The sequence below is a fragment of the Aquarana catesbeiana genome, linkage group LG02 (assembly GCF_042186555.1).
Source record: "Aquarana catesbeiana isolate 2022-GZ linkage group LG02, ASM4218655v1, whole genome shotgun sequence".
Lineage (NCBI taxonomy): Eukaryota > Metazoa > Chordata > Amphibia > Anura > Ranidae > Aquarana > Aquarana catesbeiana.
Genome location: NC_133325.1, coordinates 391,543,020 through 391,570,645, shown reverse-complemented (window position 1 = coordinate 391,570,645; position 27,626 = coordinate 391,543,020). Strand labels below are relative to the sequence as shown.

At 41.0% G+C, this 27,626-nt stretch overlaps 1 protein-coding gene across 1 annotated transcript in view; it reads right to left on the bottom strand.

The window, feature by feature from the left end:
- Nucleotides 1-1,162: 1,162 nt before the first annotated feature.
- The window catches only part of TMEM120A (transmembrane protein 120A), a 50,788-nt gene continuing 24,324 nt past the window's right edge, over nucleotides 1,163-27,626 (bottom strand). The window contains exons 5-12 of the mRNA XM_073615208.1: nucleotides 24,110-24,205; nucleotides 21,469-21,558; nucleotides 20,340-20,405; nucleotides 16,992-17,053; nucleotides 16,753-16,845; nucleotides 14,461-14,525; nucleotides 13,341-13,409; nucleotides 1,163-2,076 (exon numbers count right to left, since the gene is read on the bottom strand). Of these exons, the coding sequence (XP_073471309.1) occupies nucleotides 1,963-2,076; nucleotides 13,341-13,409; nucleotides 14,461-14,525; nucleotides 16,753-16,845; nucleotides 16,992-17,053; nucleotides 20,340-20,405; nucleotides 21,469-21,558; nucleotides 24,110-24,205 (655 nt within the window). The 3' untranslated portion in view covers nucleotides 1,163-1,962. The remainder of the gene's footprint in view (nucleotides 2,077-13,340; nucleotides 13,410-14,460; nucleotides 14,526-16,752; nucleotides 16,846-16,991; nucleotides 17,054-20,339; nucleotides 20,406-21,468; nucleotides 21,559-24,109; nucleotides 24,206-27,626) is intronic.

The following is a 27,626-nucleotide window of genomic DNA, read 5'->3' as shown; positions in this document are numbered from 1 at the left end:
TAGCTGCTTTATAGTGACCAGCACAATCAGTGGTTAATTATCCAACCATTTAAAAAACAAATTCCTGTTTACTTTCATCTGCACATGATTGGGTATTCAAAATGAACAGGAATTTGCTTTCCAAATATTCATAAAATTTAGGGAGTGAAGATTTTCACCTCCTTTAGTAAATCTGCCTCAATGTGTTAAACTTTCTTTAGGGGCATAATTATAAAGCAGTGAAACTGACTTTTAACAAATATTAACTGGTGGTGAATCAATCACTGTAATTTCAGGCACATGCACATAGAAGATACATGCCATAAATGTATGGTGTCAAAACCACTGCTTTATACGATGGGGCAGTCAAGTCAAACCAGGAGGACTTTTGAGTTTATATAATAAAAGAATAAATTTCAGGGAGTGGAAACTGCATTTATTTTTCCACATACTCCCCTGCTACATTGATACACTTATCCTAGCATTTAACTAATGTCTGGAAAGCTTTGGCATAGAAAGATTTGTCAGTACACCTGAACTGTCCTGGGACAGCCTGCTTTACTTCATCATCAGTGGTGCAATGCACTGACGGATGTATCTTTGAAACATTTACACCATTCAAATGTCTTACTGCGGCTGAGCATCTCATCACTGTACTGTGCTTGAAGTCTTCTGTAGACCTCCGCAGGTTTTACGCCTTTATTCACAAGACCATCATCATCATCATCATCATCATCACCACCACACACTGTCCTATGCAGGCACCAAAACTGTTGTCTACCATCTTGCTTAACGGTCTCTGGACTGGTCGGAGACACGTGTGCCGCCTATCAGTAATAGGACACACTTGCCACTTACTACTGTGTGTAGTATTGCCACTAGCATCACTTTTTATACCTGTAAAATTAAAAATCCCGGTTTGATTTGAACACCCCTCATAAATATGACCATTGCTGTCCATCAAAATCTTTCATTAACTGTAGGGGGATGTGCACTACAACATTTAATATAGTTCATGCTTCCTGTTGTGCAGTAAAGTTAAGGTGCAAAGTACAGCAAAGCTACCTAGAACACAGAAAAAAATATAAAATGGAGTCTAAAAATGTTGCATTTTTATTTTTTTGACATTGCAACATTTAACATAATAATAAAAAAAAAAAAAAAAAAAAAAGGACACAGTAAATCCTTTGTTGAAAGTTTATTATACTTTGGATTTATACAAAGAAACGATTGTAAAACAATGAGATAATTTCCACAAGGACGGCAGATGAACAACAGGTCAGTGATCAGGGCAGACCACCAAATGTTCATAAGGAGAGTTCAGAGTTATGAGACTAAAAAAACTGCAAGCTCTTTACATACAAATACAATACTATTGAGTTCTCTGTGATGTACGGGTTTGTTTTTATATCCATGTGCCTACAGGGCATAGTTATTGGTCATATATACATGAGTTCTGAGCAAACCCTGGAAATGACAACATCTAACAATATCTAATACCTAACCCTCCCTTGAACTCCACCACTGAATTCTGCTGTCTTCAGCATCTGGAATACTTCTGGAGTGTGGGATTCCTGGTCCCCTGCAGTTTTTATGCACATCTACCAAACCACCTACGTCACTACAGGATACAGCTGTGACATAGGGCCAGCTAAAGGAACGTACGGCATGAATGGGGGTGTGGTATCTGACACACACAGAAGTTGCGAATGTAGAACATTTTTCAGCAATTTAAAGAGAGCAGAGCTTGGTGGTGCAGACAAGATACCAATGCTTTTTTTTGCGGGCTGGTCTTTTTAGCAATGTAGCAACAGAGCCACTTTAGAATCTGCACCTCTCAAAGTCTTTTATACAGTTTACCCTTTACGTAAAAAAAAAAAGTGAAGTGTTGGGTTTAAAAAGGGAAAAATTTCAGGCCGTCAGTCATCATACAATTTCCCAAATAACAGTACAACTAAACATCATAAGTGACATGCAGCTAATTCACTTGTCCTTATGCTCTTCAGTTTGTTTCTGAAATTTCTGGTGGACGACTCGCAGAGTTGTGAAGAAATTTCCCAAGAAATGTACAAGAAAAGGGAGACCACACATTATTACCTACAAAGAAAAAACAAATGATTTATTTTGAAGAAAAAAAAAAAAAAGGAAAAAACAATATAATAATATGTCACAAAAATCTCAAACTGGGTTTTAATTTTAGTGAGGCAAGGATTACAGTTGAAAGGGGAACCCCCCCCCCCCAAATAAAACTTGTGAACTGTTTGGATCAGATGGATCACTGTATGAATACTTCCAAAAATGACTGTTATTTAACAAGGTCCCGGTAATAGCAAACACAGTCTGCTTAAAGCAGAAAGCGACTGAGGAGAAAGCACAAGCACCAATCTAAGTATGTATGAATGTTTAATATAATTAGAAAAACTCTGATGGATGGCGCCGGTGGATTCCGATAGCTCCAGGAAGCGTCGGAAATCCACCGGCACCATCCTCCAGAGCAAGGTTTCTCAACTCAAGGCGCGCCAACAGGTCATAATTTCAGGATTTCCCTCAGGTGAAACGGCTGTGGTAATTACTAAGGCAGTGAAACTGATCTAATCGCCTGTGCGAAAAAATGAAAAGCCTGAACACATGACCTGTTGGGGCGCCTTGAGGACTGGAGTTGAGAAACACTGCTCCAGAGTACATCAACAGCAGAGGCCACCCTGACACCCCGCTCTGATGAGGTTGATACACCCAAGTGCTCAATGCCCTTTTTGATTTACCTTTGAGTACTAGTTTTTCTAATTTTATTAAACATCCACACATACTACACTTAGGCTGGTGCTTGTGCTTTCTCCTCAGTCACTCCCTAAGCTGCTTTTTACCGAGCTGCCACTCAAGCAAGCCTATGTATGAACTGTAGATGAACACTTTGGACTTTTTTTTTATTTGATCATGATTGATTCTAATTTGAGAACCCCAGGCTCATTAGTACTTGCATCCTTGTGCCAATTCTTCCCCCCTTGTTTTTGTGCTTAAAGCAGAAGTCTATTATATATGGTTTTCTGATACAGCACCAAACACATTAGTAATGTGTATTGTTGTGAATCCCATTACCTGCAAGCTGCTGCTTCTGGTAAAAAATCACCCCAGCAGCATCTCCTTCGTAGTCAATGGATATTGTCCTGATTGGCTGTCTTCCAGCATTGTAAAGTTTAACAGCAGCCACTGCTACCAAGAAAAGTAGCGCCGCTCGCCTGCTCCCTTCTGTCCTCACTGGTATTCATATTGCTGATATTGCTATACTCCCACAATGTGTGGAGGAGACCCTGTCATCCAACTGCTCTTCCTCCATTCAAAGAACGCATTGTTTTACTGGAAAATAATAGTAGGAGTCCTGTGAATGGCAGAGAGGGCAGAAGGGGGCGGGCACAATTTTTTTTTCAATAGCAGCGGCTGCAATTAACCTTCACAGCAGAAGAAAGCCTGGACACTATTCGGCAGCTGTGAAGGAGTAATTGCAGGATTAATTTTTAACAAACAGCTACTTGCAGGTAATGGGATACACATTGGAGCAACATTTGGTAATTGGAAAGGTAAATATTTACCCATTCAGCTTCTATGAATGAAACAGAGATTTATGAATGGAGGTGTATGGTGTATGATTAAAAGGTCTGCCCCCTCCATTCATAAATCACATGTCATTTCTCTTCGTTGAAATAAGCCTGCATGTTCAGCACAGCCACGTGTGGCAAATATAAAGCAATCTCCAACAATCAAGAGATTTCCTGCTCTGAATGTCCTAATGTTCGCGAATACAGACAGTCAAAGGCTGGCCATAACTCAACATCTTTGCAATTCCAGCTATATAGGTGGAAATACAAGCCATAGGTGGCCCTGCAAGTTGACAAAAGTCAATTTAAAAAACGACTGAGCCAGGTGGAAAATTGACCAAACCATAATGCAGCTACTAACCCATTGTTCAACTATCGCCCCCAATGGTAAGTGCGTTTATTACGGACTTAACTGCATTCAACCTAAAGCCCAAAACTAAAAACAGAAAATCAACACAAGGGATATAGCTTACAGTTAGTATGACGTGTCCCTTGTTCTTACTTTTCTGCTTTCAGTAGAAATCTTCATCTGTCCTAACTTACTACATCTTCTTTGAATGGCACAGGATCTATGAATGGGGGGGGGGCAGAGCTATCAATCATCTGCCCTCCCCATTCAGAGATCCTGTGTCATTCATAGAAGATGTATTACTGTTTCTATACACAGCAGATATGGCAAGAAAGGACAGGCATTGTTGGGGCCTCTTGATGAGAGCCCCTGGCAGCCCCTTAACCGTATTAACCCCTATTTTACTGGGGGTTAAGTAGGACAGATGAAGATTTATACTAAAAGCGGAAAAGTCAGGACAAGGGACACATCACACTAACTGTAAATTATATCCCTTGTGCAGATTTTTCAGTTTTAGCTAAACATAGAACTTAGGGTTTAAAGCAGAAAAGCCTAAGACTATATTCTTAAAAATATTCTTCCCTTCCTCCTACCTATCCCCCATACCTATTTTTAGTCCACTCTGGTGCAGTCAGGCGATCCTGCAGCTCCAACTCCCCTGTGTCAGTGAGCAGCTGCTGCAGGAGAGGAGGGAGTGCTGACAATGGCTGGACCATAGGATTCTATAAGTGACTTCATAGTCCTCGTAATTCACACATGTTGTTGAGCACTCCCTTACATGGGGGAGCTAGCGCTGCAGGATCAAGTGACTGGACTGGGCTAAAAAAAGGAACTGTAGAACATAGAAACAATGAAGGCTGCTCCAAATGAAATTTCAATTGAGTCAGACTGTATAACACAATGGGTATAGAAAAGAATCACCCTCCTTTAAAATAATTACATTTTGTTGCTTTTCAGCCTGGAATGAAGACAGATGCAGTTTTTTGTTTTATCCAGCTGTATTTATTCAGTGCAACTTATAAACATCCAAGTGAAAGATATAACAACAAAATAAATCAGAAAAAAATAAACAAAATTCGGAAACAGAATCACCAAGTTGGAAAAAAGGATAACTCCCTTGTGTTAGTAATTTGTTGAACCACCTTTTACTTTAATTACAGCCTTTAGTCTCTTGAGGTAGGTCTCGAATACCTTTGCGCATCTAGGACATTGCAATATTTGCCCACTCTTCTTTGCAGAACTGCTCAAGTTCAGTTAAATTTGATGGTGACTGCTTGTGGACTGCAGTCTTCAAGTCAAGTCATTCCACACATTTTCAATGGGCTCTGACTAGGCCATGCCAGGACATTCACCTTTTTTTCTCCTTCAACCACTGTGTTGTCATTTTTGCTGTGTGCTTTGGGTCATTGTCATGTTGGAAGGTAAACCTTCTTCCCATTGACAACTTTCTGGCAGAGGGCAGCAGATTTTCCTCAAGAATTTGACAGTATTTTGCCCCATCCATTTTTCCTTCTATCCCAACAAGCACTCCAGTCCCTGCTGCAGAGAAACACCCTCATACCAGGATATTACCACCTCCTACTGTAGAAATGGTGTTATTTGGATGGTGAGCTGTATTGGATTTCCACCCAGACATATCGTTTGGTGTTGAGGCCAAATAATACCATTTTAGTCTCACCTGACCATAACACCTTTTTCCATGTGGCCTCACAATGTTCAAGGTGAGTTTTAACAAAGCTCAGTCATGACTGCATGTGGCCTTTCTTGAGTGGCTTTTTTCTTGCAACCCTCCCATACAATGCTGTGCAAATCATAAAAGTAATGCTATATAAAATTGCTACATAGAAAATATATCTGAGAGTCCCAAAATGCGTGCAAGTGACAACAGCACAAATCTCAAATAGGTGCAGTGAGAAACACACACTGAAATCATGAGTGCAGTGACAGTAATCCCTCCACCACAGGAAACAGTATAGGTACAGTATCATAAATTCATACTTTGTATCCACTCTCTTATGAATCTGAGACTTACAAAGCAACGGGTAATAGAAGTTACCGAACCACAATTTGGAAAAATAAGCCATGTACAGTGGGTATAAAATCACATTTTGTTGCTCTGCAGCCCGAAATGAAGACAGTTTTTTTGTTTTATTCAGCTGTATAAATGCAATGTATAACATCCAAGTGAAGGATATATAACGCCAACATGTCAGAAAAAAAACAAAAACAAAACAGAATCAAAGTTGGGAAAAGGATCACCCCCCCTCCTAAAAATGACTTGTAAACTCAATCAAATGTAGCTAATCACATTCTCAATAGCACACAAAGCCATGTGAGTTTCAACTGTGATCAGCTGTGGTCATTTTGATTAGCTCAGCATGAAAAGAGCATTTCAGTTCCTGGTAGTGCAACTGAAGCAATCAACTATGGGTGGCAAGGCACTGTCCAAAGATCTTTTGGAACAAAGTTGTGGACAGGCACAAGTCAGGAGATGGATGCAAAAAAAAAAAAATCAAAAGGCTTTATTAGTGCCTAGAAGCACCGTGAAGTGTATTAAGAAGTGGAAGGTATTTTGTACAACACATGCCCTCCCTGGATCAGGACATTCCTCCAAACTGGATGAAAGAGCCAGGAGGAAACTGGTCAGAGAGGCTACCAAGAGGCCTACGGCAACTCTGAAGAAGTTGCAGGAATTTATGACAAAGTGGTCATTGTGTGCATGTGACAACAATATAACAAATTGTCCACAAATGTGGCTTGTATGGGAGGGTTAGAAAGATAAGGATATGCAGCGCTGACAAATATAATTAAAATCAAATGAAGGCAAACTGCAAGCTGACACTCAAGGTCTAACTCAAACAAAATACCTCAAATACACATTTAAAATAGAACAGTGCTGCGCAATTCATAAAAGTAATGCTATATAAAATTGCTACATAGAAAATATATCTGAGAGTCCCAAAATGCATGCAAGTGACAACAGCACAAATCTCAAATACGTGCGCCGAGAAACACACACTGAAATGATGAGTCCAGCGAAAGTAATCCTTCCACCACAGGAAACAGATGGCCTCTCACCTCATCAATTCGACCTGAAACAGGTCACATAGCAATAAACAGATCACAAGGCAGAGAAGGTTCCCACTCTGAATAGCGTCCTCGGGTCCTCAAATCCACACTCAATAGATTCAACCATATAAATTAAGCAGAGGAGAATGATCTAGTGCTCACTGTTTAAAATCATTTATTGTTAAAGTAAAGAAACACACTTACATTCGGCCGCACTCAGACCCGAGTGCCGGCGCAGAAACAAAACCAACAATATGGCCGCGGGTGACATCATACGTGACTCCTGACCCCTGTACAAGTTACGTCCGTGGGCGGGACTTCATCAGCGCGAGGTAGGATACAAGTAGACGGCCCGCTTAGTGTATATGTAGTCATGGTAACCACCAATTAGCGAATCAGGCTGGAGAATACAGCGGCCGAATCACAGCTAATATTACATAAAGAATACTTTATTAAAACCTGTAGAGCCGCTAAATGGAACGGACAAAGATATATATAAAGTGCATAACATCCCATAAATTTTATCAATGAGGTTGGCGTTAATTTCAGAATTACATATAGGGAACTAATAGATCCTCATATATTCATAAAAGGAAAAAAAAAAAATTGCCCCCATCACTATTCTTATAGAAAAGAAAAATAAAATTAAAGGAGCACTCTACTGAAAATATTACATAAAAAATGAATTAAAAAATGATATCAGTCCACGACCATCTTGTTGTTTCCACAGTTGAACAGTAACCATATTATAAAATGTAATCATAAAATAATCATAAAATACACATATTACAAAATAGTAAATAATAATAAAATACACAGAATAAAATTCTTATCTATTGGAGATAAAACAATTCAGATCAAAATCCGCATTCATCCCTGCAGGCGACATTACCTTAGTCTCAAAAATCCAGAAGGATTCTCTGCGACAATGCTGGCGGATATAATGACCACCTCTCCAGTGTCTAGGGACCTTCTCAATACCCCAGAACTTCAGACATTTAGGGTCCCTTTGGTGACACATTCTAAAATGTCTGGATACACTATGGGTTTTTACTCCCCTTTTAATATTACTAATATGTTCACCCACCCGTACGTGTAGTGCTCTTGAGGTGCGACCAACATACTGTAAACCGCAGTCACACTCAAGCATATACACCACACCAACTGATGCACATGTAATGAGGTTTTTAACCTGATATTGCTTGTTTGTAACGGTGGAGATAATATCAAAAAACGAAAGGATTTTATTACTGGCATTCTTACAGGTGGCACACCTGCCACATGCATAAAAGCCAGACAAAAAGCTGAACAGACGATTAGCTGTTATTTTGGGCGGATCTATAACTCCAGGTGCCAAATGATTGCGAAATGAAGGTGCTTTGCGGTAAATAAACTCAGGTCGACTCGGAAGTACTGTACCGAGAATCCGGTCATACTTCAGAAATCGGCCAATGCTTGGCTATAATTTCTTCGAACTTCTTGTACTGGATACTATAATCTATCACAATTTTGAATCCTGCTGTACCATCCTGGACATCAGGACTCACAGTCTTATCAACCACTATAGTACTTCTATCAATGAGCCTGACTCTCTCAATTTTTGAATTGATCGAAGACTGTGCATATCCTTTCTGCCTAAAACGAGTTGCTAAAACCTGAGACTGAGATAAAAACTCATCCTTACGTCGGATGGGGGCGATAGTTACGTCGGAGCCGGATGAATTGTCCTCTAGGGATATTACATAACCACGACACATGATGACCACTGTTTAGAGGAATGCATGCATTACGATCAGTTGCTTTAAAATGGTTTCTAGTCTGAAAACAGTCATCACTTTTAAAAATTTCCAAATCTAAAAACGTATTCTGCTGTTGATCGATATTGAAGGTGAGCTTAATATTTTTGGTGTTATTATTAAGTTTATTCATAAATGACTGTTCCTTTTTACTGTAGGACTCCAATCATTTACTTTTTACCCAAAATGCATAAAAATCCAGAACAACCCCCCGGACGTCCAATTGTGAATGGAATAGACTCCGTGACCTCACGGTTAGGTCAATATTTGGATTTTTTTCTTCAGCCTCTTGTTATTAAAAGGAATGCTTATTTGCGAGATACCAAGCAGATCATCCAAATTCTAGATACCCTTCCGTGTACTCCGACTAGCTTTTTGATAATTGCAGATATAGGGTCATTGTATACTATAATTAATCATGAGGAAGCATTATCTTCGGTAGAATGGGCTCTAGCAGCAAGAGATCTTTCTGGAGATCATGTTCAATTCCTGTTAAAAAGTCTTAAGTTTTGTTTATTGAATAACTATTTCTGGTTTAATAGGGAGTATTATTTACAGATACGCGGTGTAGCAATGGGCGCACGTTTTGCTCCCAGTGTGGCCAATCTTTTTTTGGCCCACTGGGAGGAATAAGTTGTATTTCATGATCGTCCATCTCAATTGTCTTGCTACAAGAGGTATATAGATGATTCAGTGATGGTCTGGGAAGGCGATATGCTTAGTTTACAGTCATTTATGAATAAACTTAATAACACCAAAAATATTAAGTTCACCTGGAATATCAATCAACAGCACGTTACGTTTTTAGATTTGGAAATTTTTAAGAGTGATGACTGTTTTCAAACTAGAAACCATTTTAAAGTAACTGATCGTAATGCATACATTCCTCTAAACAGTTGTCATCATAGGTCGTGGTTATGTAATATCCCTAGAGGACAATTCATCCGGCTCCGACGTAACTGTACGTCGGAGGATGAGTTTTTAGCAACTCGTTTTAGGCAGAAAGGATATACACAGTCTTCAATCAATTCAGAAATTGAGAGAGTGAGGCTCATTGATAGAAGTACTATAGTGGCTGATAGGACTGTGAGTCCTGATGCCCTGGATGGTACTGCAGGATTAGAAAAAAATTATAGCCAAGCATTGGCCGATTCTGAAGTATGACCGGATTCTTGGTACAGTACTTCCGAGTCGACCTGAGTTTATTTTCTGCAAAGCACCTTCACCTCGCGATCGTTTGGCACCTGGAGTTATAGATCTGCCCAAAATAACAGCTAATAGTCTGTTAAGCTTTTTGTCTGGCTTTTATGCATGTGTGCCACCTGTAATGCCCTGTACACACGGTCAGATTTTCCAACGGAAAATGTGTGATAGGACCTTGTTGTCGGAAATTCCGACCGTGTGTAGGCTCCATCACACATTTTCCGACACACAAAGTTTGAGAGCAGGCTATAAAATTTTCCGACAACAAAATCCGTTGTCAGAATTTCTGATCGTGTGTACACAAATCCGACACACAAAGTGCCACACATGCTCAGAATAAAGAAAGAGATGAAAGCTATTGGCTACTGCCCCGTTTATAGTCCCGACGTACGTGTTTTATGTCACCGCGTTCAGAATGATCGGATTTTCCGACAACTTTGTGTGACCGTGTGTATGCAAGACAAGTTTGAGCCAACATCTGTTGGAAAAAATCCTAGGATTGTTGTCGGAATGTCCGATCAATGTCCGACCGTGTGTATGGGGCATAAGAATGCCAGTAATAAAATCCTTTCGTTTTTTGATGTTATCTCCACCGTTACACACAAGCAATATCAGGTTAAAAGCCTGATTACATGTGCATCAGTTGGTGTGGTGTATATGCTTGAGTGTGACTGCGGTTTACAGTATGTTGGTCGCACCTCAAGAGCACTACACGTACAACATATTGTACAACATATTAGTAATATTAAAAGGGCAGTAAAAACCCATAGTGTAGCCAGGCATTTAAGAATGTGTCACCAAAGGGACCCTAGATGTCTGAAGTTCTGGGGTATCGAGAAGGTCCCTAGACACTGGAGAGGTGGTCATTATATCCACCAGCTTAGTCGCAGAGAATCCTTCTGGATTTTTGAGACTAAGGTAATGTCGCCTGCAGGGATGAATGCGGATTTTGATCTGAATTATTTTAATTTCCAATAGATAAGAATTTATTCTGTGTATTTTATTATTATTTACTATTGTGTAATATGTGTATTTTATGATTACATTTTATAATATGGTTACTGTTCAATTGTGGAAACAACAAGATGGTCGTGGACTGATGTCATTTTTTTAATTCATTTTTTATGTAATATTTTCAGTAGAGTGCTCCTTTAATTTTATTTTTCTTTTCTATAAGAATAGTGATGGGGCGATTTTTAAATTTTTTTCCTTTTATGAATATATGAGGATCTATTAGTTCCCTATATGTAATTCTGAAATGCGCACCAACCTCATTGATAAAATTTATGGGATGTTATGCACTTTATATATATATATATATATATATATATATATATATATATATATATATATATATATATATATCTTTGTCTGTTCCATTTAGCGGCTCTACGGGTTTTAATAAAGTATTCTTTATGTAATATTAGCTGTGATTCAGCCGCTGTATTCTCCAGCCTGATTCGCTAATTGGTGGTTACCGTGACTACATATACACTAAGCCGGCCGTCTACTTGTATCCTACCTCGTGCTGATGAAGTCCCACCCACGGACGTAACGCGTACAGGGGTCAGGAGTCATGTATGATGACACCCGCGGCCATCTTCTTGGTTTTGTTTACATCTTTCGTTTCTGCGCCGGCACTCGGGTCTGAGTGCGGCCGAATGTAAGTGTGTTTCTTCACTTTAACAATAAATGATTTTAAACAGTGAGCACTAGATCATTCTCCTCTTCTTCATTTATATGGTTGAATCTATTGAGTGTGGATTTGAGGACCTGAGGACGCTATTCAGAGTGGGAACCTTCTCTGCCTTGTGATCTGTTTATTGCTATGTGACCTGTTTCAGGTCGAATTGATGAGGTGAGAGGCCATCTGTTTCCTGTGGTGGAAGGATTACTTTCGCTGGACTCATGAATCATTTCAGTGTGTGTTTCTCAGCGCACGTATTTGAGATTTGTGCTGTTGTCACTTGCACGCATTTTGGGACTCTCAGATATATTTTCTATGTAGCAATTTTATATAGCATTACTTTTATGAATTGCGCAGCACTGTTCTATTTTAAATGTGTATTTGAGGTATTTTGTTTGAGTTAGACCTTGAGTGTCAGCTTGCAGTTTGCCTTCATTTGATTTTAATTAGATTTGTCAGCGCTGCATATCCTTATCTTTCTAACCCTCCCATACAAGCCACATTTGTGGACAATTTGTTATATTGTTGTCACATGCACACAATGACCACTTTGTCATAAATTCCTGCAACTTCTTCAGAGTTGCCGTAGGCCTCTTGGTAGCCTCTCTGACCAGTTTCCTCCTGGCTCTTTCATCCAGTTTGGAGGAATGTCCTGATCCAGGGAGGGCATGTGTTGTACAAAATACCTTCCACTTCTTAATACACTTCACGGTGCTTCTAGGCACTAATAAAGCCTTTGATTTTTTTTTTTTTGTATCCATCTCCTGACTTGTGCCTGTCCACAACTTTGTCCCAAAAGATCTTTGGAGAGTGCCTTGCCACCCATAGTTGATTGTTTGCTTCAGTTGCACTACCAGGAACTGAAATGCTCCAGGAAAGCTCTTTTCATGCTGAGCTAATCAAAATGACCACAGCTGATCACAGTTGAAACTCACATGGCTTTGTGTGCTATTGAGAATGTGATTAGCTACATCTGATTGAGTTTACAAGTCATTTTTAGGAGGGGGGGTGATCCTTTTCCCAACTTTGATTCTGTTTTGTGTTTGTTTTTTTCTGACATGTTGGCGTTATATATCCTTCACTTGGATGTTATACATTGCATTTATACAGCTGGATAAAACAAAAAAACTGTGTCTTCATTTCGGGCTGCAGAGCAACAAAATGTGATTTTATACCCACTGTACATGGCTTAATTTTCCAAATTGTGGTTCGGTAACTTCTATTACCCGTTGCTTTGTAAGTCTCAGATTCATAAGAGAGTGGATACAAAGTATGAATTTATGATACTGTACCTATACTGATTTTTTAATGAGGAAATCAATGGTTGTTGCACTTATGTGAGATCTTGATCAAGTTTATATTCCCCAGGGTACTTATAGGTAGAAGTTTTTTTTAGGTTTCAGTATTAACGTGTGATTTTTGCATTTACGTACCTCAACGGTTTGTATTATACAAGTTATTTACTATACAGCATAATGTAGTTTTGAGTCTTTGGTAGTTTTTTGCAAGCAATTTTGAGTACCAGATGATGCCCTTTGTGGGGCATTATCGCTGTATTTCATTTTGTAACACAATATTACATTAATAAAAGTGGGGACAGAGATATACAGAACATGCAATTTTAAAACCTTTGGGTACAAAAAAGCCAATATATTGTACATTACCTGCCATTCCTTGCACTCTGGATGCCTGGCTAGTTGGAAGAGCGTGATGGCATTATAGAGCTGCCAGAACTAAAATACAAAAAATAACACTTTTACAACAGCTCAGACTAAACTCACAAAGTTTGCGCTGCTGTGTTCAATATTACAGATTAGATCAGTGGTTCTCAACCTGGGGTCGGGACCCCCTCAGGGGTCGAATGACGATTTGCCAGGGGTCACCGAATCCTGGGCTGTTCTTGAAGCCCACACTGCTGTCCCAGCCTTTTCACGGCCACCCAGCTGGGTTGTTCCTGGTGCCCGTGGCCGCTCACTCAGCCCCTTCGCAGCCACCTATTCAGTTCACGGCATGGCTGGGGGGCCAGAGACTAGAGGTCAGCTGACTGGTGAGGAATGTGAAGTGGGAGGGGCTGGAGGAGACCCTATCTTCTGATTTCGGCATCGGTGTCACTGCTACGAGACACCACAAAGTCGGAGACACAGCGAAGCCGGAGACACAGTGAGTAACACTACCTGTGATTATAGTTGCCATTTAAAGTCCCCACTGCAGTTCTCAGATTAGCAGATGACCTCGATCAAGGCTGAAGTTAGATGATCAGAACTCCCCCCAGCACTGCCAATCATCCCAACTTCCAGCCAGCACTGCCACTCATTCCATTCCCCCCCCCACCAAGGAGTAAGAGAAGGAATAAAAATAGAGAATACATGGAAGGGGGAGGAAAAGAGGGGGAGGAACAAAGAAAAAGGGAGAGAAAGAAAAAGAGAAAGAACAAGAAAGATGGCTAGAGAGAGGGATGTGGGGAAAAAAAACGAAATTAGGATAGAGAGAGATAAAGAGGAAAGAAAGGAGAACAAAGAGAAAGAGTGGTACATTCTAAAATGTACCATAAGGGGTTTTATTGTACGAATGGAAGGGACTCAGGGAGCGTTAAATATCCGTGGGTTAGGGGCACAAATTACTTGTCTTACCTTGGGTGCTGACAACCCACGCTACGAAAATAATTTTACTATTAGGGGGGCCCCACAACTTGGCAAATTTTATCGAGGGGTTACGGCACTAGAGGGGTTGAGAACCACTGCATTAGATGGAGCCAAAAAATGCACAGTCCATTGCTATACATACCTGACCAAAGAAAAGAAATGGCAGAAGGAAGGTCAATCCTCTCCACATCCAGGACTGAAAGCCCTCTGGAAACATAGTCAGTACATCAGAAATACAGCAGAAACCTTCTTTAGCATAATGTCAATCTATCACTGAACTAAACAATGGGCTTGTTCACACCAAATGCGTTAGAGCCAAGTAGGCAGCTATTTCACGTGCAGCCCCAAAGCATAGACAAGACAACATGCCTCGTTTCTAATGGTGTCAGTCCCCATCACAGATTTGCTGTAGTGTGTGCTGAAGTACTTCATCTTGGCACAGCAGGTTGCAACGCCACTGCGGTGAATAGAACTGTATTGAATACAGTAACATTTAAATAAAGTTATGTGGAAAAAAGTAAATCAGTAGGAAGCGCCGATACTTGTTCATCAGCATTGTCTCAGCACACACAAATGCCATGCAATTAGCTTGCTGCCGTGTGGCTCATTGGTGTGAATGAGCTCCAACACAGTGTATGTTACCCCAACATTTTATATTCATGTCAACATGTACTTGTATCAAAAAGTGTCCTCTACTCTTTGCATTGCTTCCTTTGTGTGAAATACTGGTGATCCTGCCAGTCCCATACTTTCCTATATCAACCACACCAGGCCACGTAAGCACATCTATCCCAGTGTGGTCGGTTTTCTTCTTTGCATTCTACTTGGGAGCACAGTCTGCCTGTACTCCATTGGTCAGACTTGTGCTGACACACCCCACTGCACAACTCATCACTGGGAAGATCTGTGCACTGCTGTTTCTCTGACTTCTGCTGACATGACCACTGCATTCTTCTCCCCCACCTCACTAAGCCCCTTATGCAGCTGAGAGAAGAGGTCATGTGGTCACATATACATATATACACACACATACATACATACATACACACACAATGTTTTTCTATCTATACACAAATGGTTTTGCCATTCATTTCTATTTTAATCACTTCAGCTCTAGAAGGTTTATCCCCCTTCATGACCAGGCCATTTTTTGCGATATGGCACTGCGTTAGTTTAAACTGACAACTTCACAATCGTGCGACACTGTACCCAAATAAAATTTTTGGCCTTTTTCTCCCACAAATAGAGCTTTCTTTTGGTGGTATTTGATCACCTCTGCAGTTTTTATGCAAACATTTTTTTTTTATAATTTACTGCTATATATTTACCACTGTAAAAGATACCCAATTAAAAAAAAAAAAAAAAATATCGAATTTCTTCATCAATTTACGGCAATATGTATTCTACATATTTTCGTTTATGGTTTGGTTTGTGCAAAAGTTAGAGCGTTTACAAACTATGGGATATTTTTTTTTCTACTAGTAATGGCAGCAATCAGCGACTTATAGCGGGATTGCGGACAAATTGGACACCTGACACTTTCTGGGGACTAGTGACACTAATACAGTGATCAGGGCTAAAAATATGCACGGTCACTGTACTAATGACACTGGCAGGGAAGGGGTTAACCTCAGGGGCAGTCAAAGGGTTAAATGTGTGCCTAAGTTAAGCTTACTATCTGTGGAGGAGGTGCTTTGACTAGTGGATGGCAAAGGTCTGTGTTCCTGCTTAGCAGAAACAAAAGATCAGTACCTCCCCCTCTGACAGAATGACAATCTGCCTTGTTTACATAAGCATTGTCGTTCTGCCTCTGTACTGGGTAATCGGCGGACATCGAGTCCGCGGTACGCGCCGCTGGGCTCAATCACAGCGAGGGGGGTGTCTCCGGCAGCGTGCACCCCAGACCCAGAAGTGTCAGACCACTTACTAGGTGCCTGATCTGGCACAGAGTGGCTGCCCTGCCGCAGTAAATGTACGTGGGGCGTTCCGCAAGCGTTTAAACTGAATGAGTTACTATTGTAATTTTAGGGGGCTTTATCACAGGGGAAGATTTTCCCTTAAAGTGTTACTAAACCAACAGTAAAATCAATATGTATATGCAGTAAAGGGTGCTTGTTATACTCACTGCGAAACCTAAGGGGTTTATCCTCTGCATTGTGTAAAAAGGCTGTTTAAATCCTGTCTTCTCTGATTTTACATGGACTGACTGCCTGGTTATCAAGACTTCAGACATACAAAACAAACTGTAACCATTTTATACAGACTGTTTAATAAAAATGTAGAGACTGAAAACTGTGCTGTTGTGCCAACTTGCATCCACTCCAGCCCGATGTTCTCTATACCAAAGCAAATCTTCACTTTCTGAGTTTAAGTCTACTTGTCCACCAACATTGATCCAAGTTATTTGGTTAACACAGTAGTTTCTTCCACCTACCCACAGTAAGATCCATGTTATGCCTCTCTCCAAGAGCCCGTAGTCTGTACAAACAGCCACTTTGGTAGTAGTATTGCAAGAACTGAACAAAACCTGCAGGAGCAAAAACAGCTCAGAGAAAAAAAAAAAAATATTGACACAGACTTAACAAATCAGACAAAACAAAGACACACACACACACACACACACACACACACACACACACACACACACACACACACACCCAATATCATACCTACTTTGATACATAGAAAATGAAAGGAATTGGTTTCTGAAAATCTGGTACATTAATCCATCTGGCCTAAAAGAAAACAAAAGCATTTTTTTTTAAACTGACAATATCTAACAGATTTTAAACAGATTTTAAATCTTTACCTCATTTGCCTCGTATTTTAAGTCATATTTATTGAAAGGAACTGCCATTTTATCACAAGGGTGGGAAGCCAGTTAGATTTGGGGAACTTCAAAAACAGCCTATGTCTACCCATTACCCTTGGTTCACACCTATGTGTTTTAATGTTTTTTGCAGAAACGCACTGCAGTCCATTTAACATGGTTTCCTGTGGATCTAGTTCACATCTGTGCATTTTGAGCTGATGCAATTTTTGGAAAGTGTCAGGGACTTTTCTTCCTGCAGCAGATTGCATTTTGCGTGTACTAGTCTTCAATGGACCTACACCAAAAACGCAAGTGTTGCATTTTTGGTGCATTTTGTGGGGGGTTTTTTTGCTAATAGGAAAGTAGGACAGTTCTGTTCATGGAGTATGACTTTGATGGAACTTTACACTCTCTGGCACTCAAGTAGCATCAAAGTCCCATCAAAGTAGTGCAGGAACCTTTATGTGCCCAAAGTCATGTTAGAGTTAGGGTTAGCAGTAATTGTTAGGTTTGGGTTAGCGGTAATGGTTAGGGTCAGCATTCTAACCCTAGTAATTACTGCCAACCCTGCCGCACAACTAGAACCCTCAGGGCCCCGGTGCAACAAACCATAATCACCATCCAAGCCCCCAGGTTTCCAATTTTGGGAGAGCATCCATGATGGACATCCTTCCAGAATCCTGCCTCCCACGTGTCTCCTGGGAAATGCATCCAGCACAATCACAGCAGCTCTTCACCATGTGATCAGTTGATCACATGTAAACAGACTTGCTGGTTATTGGCAGCCCTTTCCTCCCACATTTCCTTTCTTACCCTGATCATCAGTGCCGCCCGTTCTGCGGGAAGTCAAGTGTGAAGCCAAGGAGTTCACACTTCCCGCAGAGCACACATAGGAGGAGAGAGAGTCAGGGGGAGAATGAGCAGACCGGATGTCTTCTCTCTCATCCGGTGCGAGAGAGGATGGAGGGGGGGAGGGAGGACGGGAGGCAGTATTCGATAGAACACCAGCTCTGAGCTGTATGAGAGAGACGCTCTCAGGTCAGAGCCCTGCGACTAGCAACCCTGCTGGGGCGCCCACCCCGACAGTGGCGGAATGCCAGGGCCAGGTCGCAAGTGCGACTGTTGCGACACTGGTAGTTACTGCTCTAACCCTAAAATGCGACTTTGAACAGAACTGTCATACTGTCTTATTAGAATATTTTTATTAAAAAAAAAAAAATAAGCAAAATCCATCTACACATGTCAAAAACGAAAAAAGTGCTAGAAAAATGCATCAACCACGACCTGCATTGATGTGAGCCTAGCTTTAAAGCAGAACTTAAGTCAGGAAGCCAAAAACGGCTAGCAGGCAGGGCTTTTGGCAGAAAATGTCAAAGTACTATTAATAAAATGCAGACACCTTTCAATGTCACCTCAAGTGTGCCAGGACCCTAAAGTCTAGGAATTTGGAAAGCAAAGTGGAGAATTTTCTTGATGTGCAGTGGCACTTGTACACAAGAACACTTCACCCAACAACACTGGAGCTCTTAATTCAGCACATATGCTTATAAACCTATTTCCGTGCTTTATACAGAATTCAATTTTTTTTTTTGCACTGGTAAAAAAGTGCTGCTACTAATATTCCAGAGCCATTTCATTTTTGACAAACCTGAAAACACCATGCCAAAATATAAACGGACTTATATTTTGCAGTGAATGGCAAAAAGTATTTGAGAAAATCTTAGCCTGGCATTTCGGGAGAAACAAGTATGCAACCATTGAAATTGCAATATTCAATCTGCACACTTGTTCTGGGTGAAAACCTTGCTAACTAGTGAAGCCAAAAGATAAGGCGAACAGAGACCGAACAATTTCTAGAAAAGGTAAGCAATGGCAGCTCAGGCATTTCTGCCATTAAAACCCTTATAGTGTGAATAGGGCTATTTGGATTTAAAAGGAAATCTACACTTTTATGATCTATCTAGCTGTTAGAACAGGCATTTGAGGAAGTCTGCTAAGGAGAACTATCCAGACTACCAGCCTACGAAGTAGGCATGGGGGTTGATTTACTAAAGGCAAATATACTGGGTACTGCAAGCGCAGTTGCTCCAGAGTTTAGTAAATGAGGTGAAGCTTCACTTTGCAAAGAATACTTAACCTCCCTGGCGGTATGATTATTTCGGATTTTAGGTGCTGAAAGCGGTACAATTATTTTGCATGGAAATATGGCGTTTTATATTGTAGGCCTGTAATTCTTAACAATAACACACTTATATCTGTCCACCAAGAGTCTAGTAGACATCCTGGGTATGATGAAGTTTGAAACACAAAAACATAAATTATAATATAATAAATAATTACAAAAAATAATAATATAATAATAATAAAATAAATTTCCCCACGATTCACTATCGCTCAATTCTGCAAGTGTTCTAATTTACTATCGCTGTTTTCTAGCTGATCTAAAGCCACTTTTGATTTAAAGGGACACTTTTTGGTTGCTATGGACAATCTCCAGTTTCCAGGCAGAAAGAACAGTATATATCATATAAAACTGCATGCACGGCATGGGCCAAAGCACTGGGGACAAAAGGGATGTGAAATAATTTCATACAATACTGTAATCTGTAAGATTACAGTACTGTGTTATGATTTTTACATTTTATTGAATTTGCCGCCAGGCTCCACCCCCGTGCGTCGTGCCGCTCGCAGGGAACGGAGCCCGGCACAGAAAGGCTTCGGAGGAGACAGAGCCTGCAGACACAGTGGGGGGACATCGCAGGATCCTGGAGATAAGGCAAGTAACCTGCACCAGGATCCTGCAATGCAATCTCGAGTGTGGCTCTGGGGTTACCGCTAATGGGACTGAAATTTAACCCCGAGCCACACTCGGGATTACTGTCAGGAAGGCTACTCACCTGAAAAAAAAAAAAAACAAAAAAAAAAAACAAAACACAACAGCATTTTTGTTTGTACACGATTGAATGATAGAAATCAGCAGAGCTTTCCCTCATTTCAGAGCCTCCCCCTCAGATTTAAAGCAACTACACTTGCAGTACACAGCATATTTGCCCTTATTAAATCAATCTCATAGCCTAGAGTAAACTATCACTGCATGTGTACTCAAATATTGAGGCATGATCCCTAAAGCACATACTAGTGGTTGGCTTTTCATTCTGAAGTGTAAGGCAAAATCCAGTTTACCAGAGGGCTGCGATATGTGAACTTACCAGGTTAACATGACACCTGAGAGGAAGGTGGATATATAATGGTTTAGGACCCACCAGCCTTTAATTCTGTAGAAACAAACATAGTAGAACATTAATTTACATAAAGCCTTCACATATCTAATGAAGCGCAAAGCTCTGCTACCCTCCACTCAGCAGGATGGCATAGGTCCATCATGTATAAACTGGACTTCTAACATGCAGACCCCTTTGACGTATCTTTTCATGACCAGAGTGTTTTTGATTTTTTAATAATGCAATTTTGACATATGTCAAGTGCACTGTAAGGCTGCTGTTTACAGCATTTACTGTAGTCTCCAAGAGAAACCAAAAGCCAGTCTGTCAGCAACCAACTATCATAAAATGTACAATTATCGTCAGGTCCTAAAATGTAAACCTCCCAGGCATTAAAGCCCACTTAAAGAACGCCTGGGAGGTGGTGCAGCTTCTGTATCATGTGGGCGTTGTGAATGGTTCTTACAGCTGTCACATGATTAGGAGCCCATCCTGCTGGTTTCCTATCAGAAGGCCTGACTGAGCACTATCGGTGACAGTTCGGCCAGTGTACTGAGGGGGCATGCAGTGAGCGTCCTCTTACCACAAAGTAGATATTTGCCAGCACACCATGGATCAACAAGGTAGCGTCCAAACGGATTTTATTGCATGATTACAACACAGACCAGTGCAACATTTCGGAGCCGCACAGGACCCCTTCGTCAGGCATCTTACAACAAAGATCTCATGCTGCATATGTGCGGTGGCTGGGCATTAAAGCCCATCTTTCTTGCCACCGCATATATTCGTTACGCAGCTGGCAAGAGGTTAACCTGCTGACAAAAGTTAAATTAGAAAATGTCCTCTTTTGCCCCAAAAAGCAGACACTTGGGGATAACTACGCTGTCATCAAAAAAGGTAACTTGCACATTACCCCCATAACAGTTGCCAAAACGACAAGTATCAGGGTGAGCCATCACCGAATATCAGTCAAAATGGTTGGATGATTTACAGGAATCGTTCTAGATTAGGGGGCTTTTTTAAAAATAAGTGGTATGGCTGCTGCACTGCATCCAGGTAAAAAAACAAACAAGCAAACAAACACATATTTAAGAAAACAATGGCCATTTTCACTAACCTGGAACCATTATTGATTAAAATGCTTTCACGGATTGTAAGTGTGCAGTAATACCAAACCAATAAAAAGTTAAATACAGCATCACCCACCCTGAAAAACAAAACAAATACATGCATATTGCAGCAAGGGGGTCATTGCTTATGGTCATCACACTACATTGCTTGTACTCAGCAGTATCAGAATCAGACTAACATATTTGTTAAATAACTAGCGATTTTCAATTAAGAAAGAAAAAGAAAAAAAAAAAAAAAAATCACATGGTTAACAGAGGACAGAATTAAGATTAGACTTGAGAAACGTAACATTAATAAATCACCGGGACCAGATAGCTTGCATCCGAGGGTACTTAGGGAACTCAGTCAAGTGATTGCCAGACCGTTGTTCCTAATTTTTACAGACAGTCTACTGACTGGAATGGTACCAGCTGATTGGAGAAAAGCCAATGTAGCACCAATATTTAAAAAGGGCCCAAAATACATCCCTGGGAATTACAAACCAGTTAGCCTAACATCAATAGTATGTAAACTCTTGGAGGGGATGATAAGGGACTATATACAAGATTTTAGTAATAAGAACGGTATCATTAGCAGTAATCAGCATGGATTCATGAAGAATCGTTCTTGCCAAACCAACCTATTAACCTTCTATGAGGAGGTGAGTTGCCATCTAGATAAAGGAAGGCCCGTAGACGTGGTGTATCTGGATTTTGCAAAAGCATTTGACACAGTTCCCCATAAACGTTTACTGTACAAAATAAGGTCCATTGGCATGGACCATAGGGTGAGTACATGGATTGAAAACTGGCTACAAGGGCGAGTTCAGAGGGTGGTGATAAATGGGGAGTACTCGGAATGGTCAGGGGTGGGTAGTGGGGTCCCCCAGGGTTCTGTGCTGGGACCAATCCTATTTAATTTGTTCATAAACGACCTGGAGGATGGGATAAACAGTTCAATTTCGGTATTTTCAAACGATACTAAGCTAAGCAGGGCAATAACTTCTCCGCAGGATGTGGAAACCTTGCAAAAAGATCTGAACAAATTAATGGGGTGGGCGACTACATGGCAAATGAGGTTCAATGTAGAAAAATGTAAAATAATGCATTTGGGTGGCAAAAATATGAATGCAATCTATACACTGGGGGGAGAACCTCTGGGGGAATCTAGAATGGAAAAGGACCTGGGGGTCCTAGTAGATGATAGGCTCAGCAGTGGCATGCAATGCCAAGCTGCTGCTAACAAAGCAAACAGAATATTGGCATGCATTAAAAAGGGGATCACCTCCAGAGATAAAATGATAATTCTCCCATTCTACAAGACTCTGATCCGGTCGCACCTGGAGTATGCTGTCCAGTTCTGGGCACCAGTCCCCAGGAAGGATGTACTGGAAATGGAGCGAGTACAAAGAAGGGCAACAAAGCTAATAAAGGGTTTGGAGGATCTTAGTTATGAGGAAAGGTTGCAAGCACTGAACTTATTCTCTCTGGAGAAGAGACGCTTGAGAGGGGATATGATTTCGATATACAAATGCCGTACAGGTGACCCTACAATAGAAATAAAACTTTTTTGCAGAAGAGAGTTTAACAAGACTCGCAGCCACTCATTAAAATTAGAAGAAAAGAGGTTTAACCTTAAACTACGTAGAGGGTTCTTTACTGTAAGAGCAGCAAGGATGTGGAATTCCCTTCCACAGGCGGTGGTCTCAGCGGGGAGCATCCATCAAGAAACTATTAGATAAGCACCTGAATGACCGTAACATACAGGGATATACAATGTAATACTGACACATAATCACACACATAGGTTGGACTTGATGGACTTGTGTCTTTTTCAACCTCACCTACTATGTAACTATATGTAACATGTACAGCCACCCCCCTTTTAAACAGATCTTGATGGCGTCTGATGATGTTACTCATGATGAGACCTCATTTCAAACCTTACAGTTTCTGGTGATCAGAGACAACCATTGATAGTAATAAATAAAAAGTGTTCCTCGAAAACAATTGCAGACCTTGCAATTTTCCTTATTAGAGCTCTGCAGGTGCAGCAGCTGATTGATAACTATGAAACCACTCCCACTAGATTAATTTTCCATACAGACACAGCCAAACAATCTGCAACAAAGTTTGTTAAAATCCTTGTAATTTACATAGATCACCCAGAGGGGAATGTTTTTTTCTCAACAAAAGTGGAGTTACTCTTTAAGGATTAGTCCATTGGAACTGAGGTTTAGTCACAAGCGGACCTAAACAAGCTTAAAATCATCTTGGTCTTCTTATATTCCTCCCTCCACCCTTACCTGAAGTTTTAGTAGTTTTTAGTTTAGTGTGTGTATTAAAAAAAGAAAAAGAAAAAAAGAAAATGAAGTCCCTTATGATAGCAGGATGAGGGCATATGCAAGAACAAATGTGGAGATATCAATAAGGAGATGGTTGTATTTGGCTCAGCCTACCAGAAACAACCATACATTGAAATATTTTGGGCAAGCTGACCCAAATGGACCGTAACTTTTAGCACGTGTGACACATCAAGCAACAGATCTAGCAATACAAGTAATTGATTAGGATCAATTTGCAGGTAATAATATCCTCACTAGTACTAGTTATTTTGACATTTATTAAATTAAAATATATTAAGCTCACCTGGAATTCAGCATAAAGCGACATAGAAAGGACAAGACCAGAAGGATCATGGTTAGGTATAGTTTGAATTTTTCATACTCATCTTTGTAAGCAAACCTGATAAAATAAAGACATTTGAATGCAAATATGACTATGGTCAAAAAGGATAAAGCTTAACCACCTCAATACAGTGCACTTACACCCCCTTCCTGCCCAGACCAGTTTTCAGCGTTCTCACTTTGAAAGACAATTACTCAGTCATGCAACACTGTACCCATATGAAATTTGCGTCCTTTTTTTCACACAAATAGCGCTTTCTTTTGGTGGTATTTAATAAATCACTAGTGGTTTTTTTTATTTTTTTGCGCTATAAATAAAAAAAGACCGTAAATATTGTGGAAAAAAAATGCCTTTTTCTTTGTCATAAAATTTTGCTAATTAGTAATTTTTCCTTCATAAATTTTGGACAAAATTTATACTGCTACATATCTTTGGTAAAAATAACCCAAATTAGTGTATATTATTTGGTCTTTGTGAAAGTTATAGAGTCTACAATCTATGGTGTCAATCACGGAAAATTGATCACATCCGATCATGCCTTCAGTGCATCAGGCGAATCTCATTTGTTGAGACACTAACAAGTCAGGAAAGTACAAATACCTCCCAAATTACCTTTTTTTTTTTTTTAGATAGTAGACATTCCAAGGTATTAAGTAAGTAGCATGGTGAGTTTTTTTAAGTTGTAATTTTTCCCCACAATTCTTTGCAAAATGAATATTTTTTTTTTTTTACAAAATTGTCATATTATCAGGTTATTTCTCACACACAGCATATGCATACAACAAATTACACCCCAAAATACCGTATTTATCGGCGTATAACACGCACTTTTTTCCCCTTAAAATCAGGGGAAAATTGCGGGTGCGTGTTATACGCCGATCCCCTGTGATCCTGACCTGTCAGAACGAAAAAAATCGCTGACCGCGATTTGAAAATGGCGCCGCCGGCGCCGAAATACACAGTGCCGGTCCTCGGCTCTTCTCGGCCGCTTTCGGTTTCACTCGAGCGCCGCCCGAACCTAGCCGAGTATACTCGGCTAGTTTCGGATAGCTCCGCTCACCGTCCGAGTGGAGCCGAAAGTGAACGAGAGCCGCCGAGAAGAGCCGAGGACCGGCTCTGTGTATTTCGGCGCCGGCGGCGCCATTTTCAAATCGCGGTCGGCGATTTTGAAGCTCAGAGGCTTCAGCAAGACTGCACTGGGGCAAGGCTGGACTGGGGCAATGCTGGACTGGGGCAAGGCTGCACTGGACACTGGGGAAGGCTGCACTGACATGGCTGCACTGACATGGCTGCACTGGCAAGGCTGCACTGGCAAGGCTGCACTGGCAAGGCTGCACTGACAAGGCTGCACTGACAAGGCTGCACTGATGGGCATTTAAATGTAAGTTTTTTTCCCTTCAAGTTCCCTCCTAAAAGTTTTTTTTTCTTAAAATTCCCTCCTAAATTGAGGTGCGTGTTATACGCCAGTGCGTGTTATACGCCGATAAATACGGTACATTCTGCTACTCTTCCTAAGTATGGCGATATCACATGTGTGAGACTTTTACACAGCCAGGCCACATACAAAGGACTAACATTGAAGTAGCACCTTCAGGCGTTCTACGAGCATAAATGACACATCTTATTTCTCAACCACCTATTACATTACTTTTTTTTTTTTTTTTTTTTTACACAAAGTTGTCAATTTATAAGATATTGCAAATACATAGCAAAAATTACACCCCAAAATACATACTGCTACTCTTTCCAAGTATGGCGATACCACATGTGTGAGACTTTTACACAGCCTGGCCACATACAGAGGCCCAACATTGAAGTAGTACCTTCAGGCGTTCTAGGAGCATAAATTACACATCTCATTTCATTCCTACCCATCACACTTTTGAAGGTCCTTGAGCACCAGAACAGTGGAATTACCCACAAAATGACCCCATTTTGGAAAGCAAACACCCCAACATATATTCTATGAGGCATGGGCTGCAGATAGGTACTCTGATGGGCTACAGATAGGTACTCAGGTACTCTGATGGGCTGGGGACTGGTATTCGGGTACTCTGAAGGGCGGTGACAGGTACTCGGATGGACTGGTGACAGGTCCTCTTTATTGGGGGAGCAATCAGTGTGTGTTAGTGTACACTGTACGGTAAGGAGGTGTTACCGCAATCTCCTTCTCTCACACGATTGGTGTGTGAGGTGGAGAACCCGGTAACATCTCGTTACCGCTCTATGTTTACATTTAGTGATCGGCTGTGAAAGGATCACAGCTGATCACGTAGTAAACAGCCGTCGGCCAGTGGCTGCTTACCAGCATCGGTGATGAGCAGTGTTCCTGGGAACACGCTGCCGACGCGCAGGCGCCATGCAAAGTAGGGCGGTACCATCTGTGATAGGCCGTGACTTCATCACGGCCGATCACGTGATAAACAGCCATGCCCAATGGTTGTTCACCACCCTCGGTGGTGAGCAGTGCCCCTGTGACACGCCGCCACTGAAGGTAGAGGGCTGCGTGCACACGATCGCGCACATGCCCTGTTTAAATGGACGGACGTCCTATGATGCCCGCTCAGAACAAGAGCCGCGCCGCCTGGCCGTCATATGACAGCCGGTAAGCAGTTAAAGCTGAAGTTTAGGTATGGCAATTTTTTTCATGAGTTACATTGGTCTGGCTTGGATCCCACAGGTATGATACATACATATTTATATTGGTCCAAGCTGGATCAAGGGAACTATGCAAAAAAAAAAGTGTAAGTGCAACACTTGCATTTACTACATCTCAGAATATTTTGATCTTACTTTCCTGCCTTTCTCCCCAAAAGGAATCCTCTTAGTTCATCCAGCTTTAGCAACTGCTTCCTAGATTAAAAAATGGTGGCTCAGAGATGACACAATTATGAAATTCTGGTGCCTGTGCAGTTCTTGGCTGTGTTCACAAATGTCTGACACAGATCAGTCCCTACTACAGCCTCTCAGTCTTTAAATTGCTACCATAGGTGTGTGCAAACTATTAAATTAGGTTGTGCACCCCAAAGCTCAAACACACATGCCTTTCAATGCAGCCTCAGCTGTACGGGGCAGTGAATTAATGGGACGTGTTCTGTGCTGAGTAGCTTCCTGTTTATTCACAAATTGAAGCATAGTAAACGCAGTTTACTATGCTTTAGTTATGAATGGATACAGTGAGTGAGGGTGTTTATTTAGAAAAGGAAGGCACTGGTAAATTCCCCACCCTGAAACATTCCCCACAGCAGCTGGGGGGAGAGGAGGGAAGCCAGCAGAACTGCATGGCCAACAAGGGGGAAGCCCGGCCAGTAGGGGGAATTAGCACTGCACATAGAGATTAGGGTGTGCCCAGGCACACCCATGATTACTACAAATCTTTATGCAAAGTCGAATTGCTGGGGGAGAGGCGATTAAAGAAATGCTTCCTTGTGCCAGCAACAGACAAAGATACTGCTTTTTAATTATTAAAAAGTACACA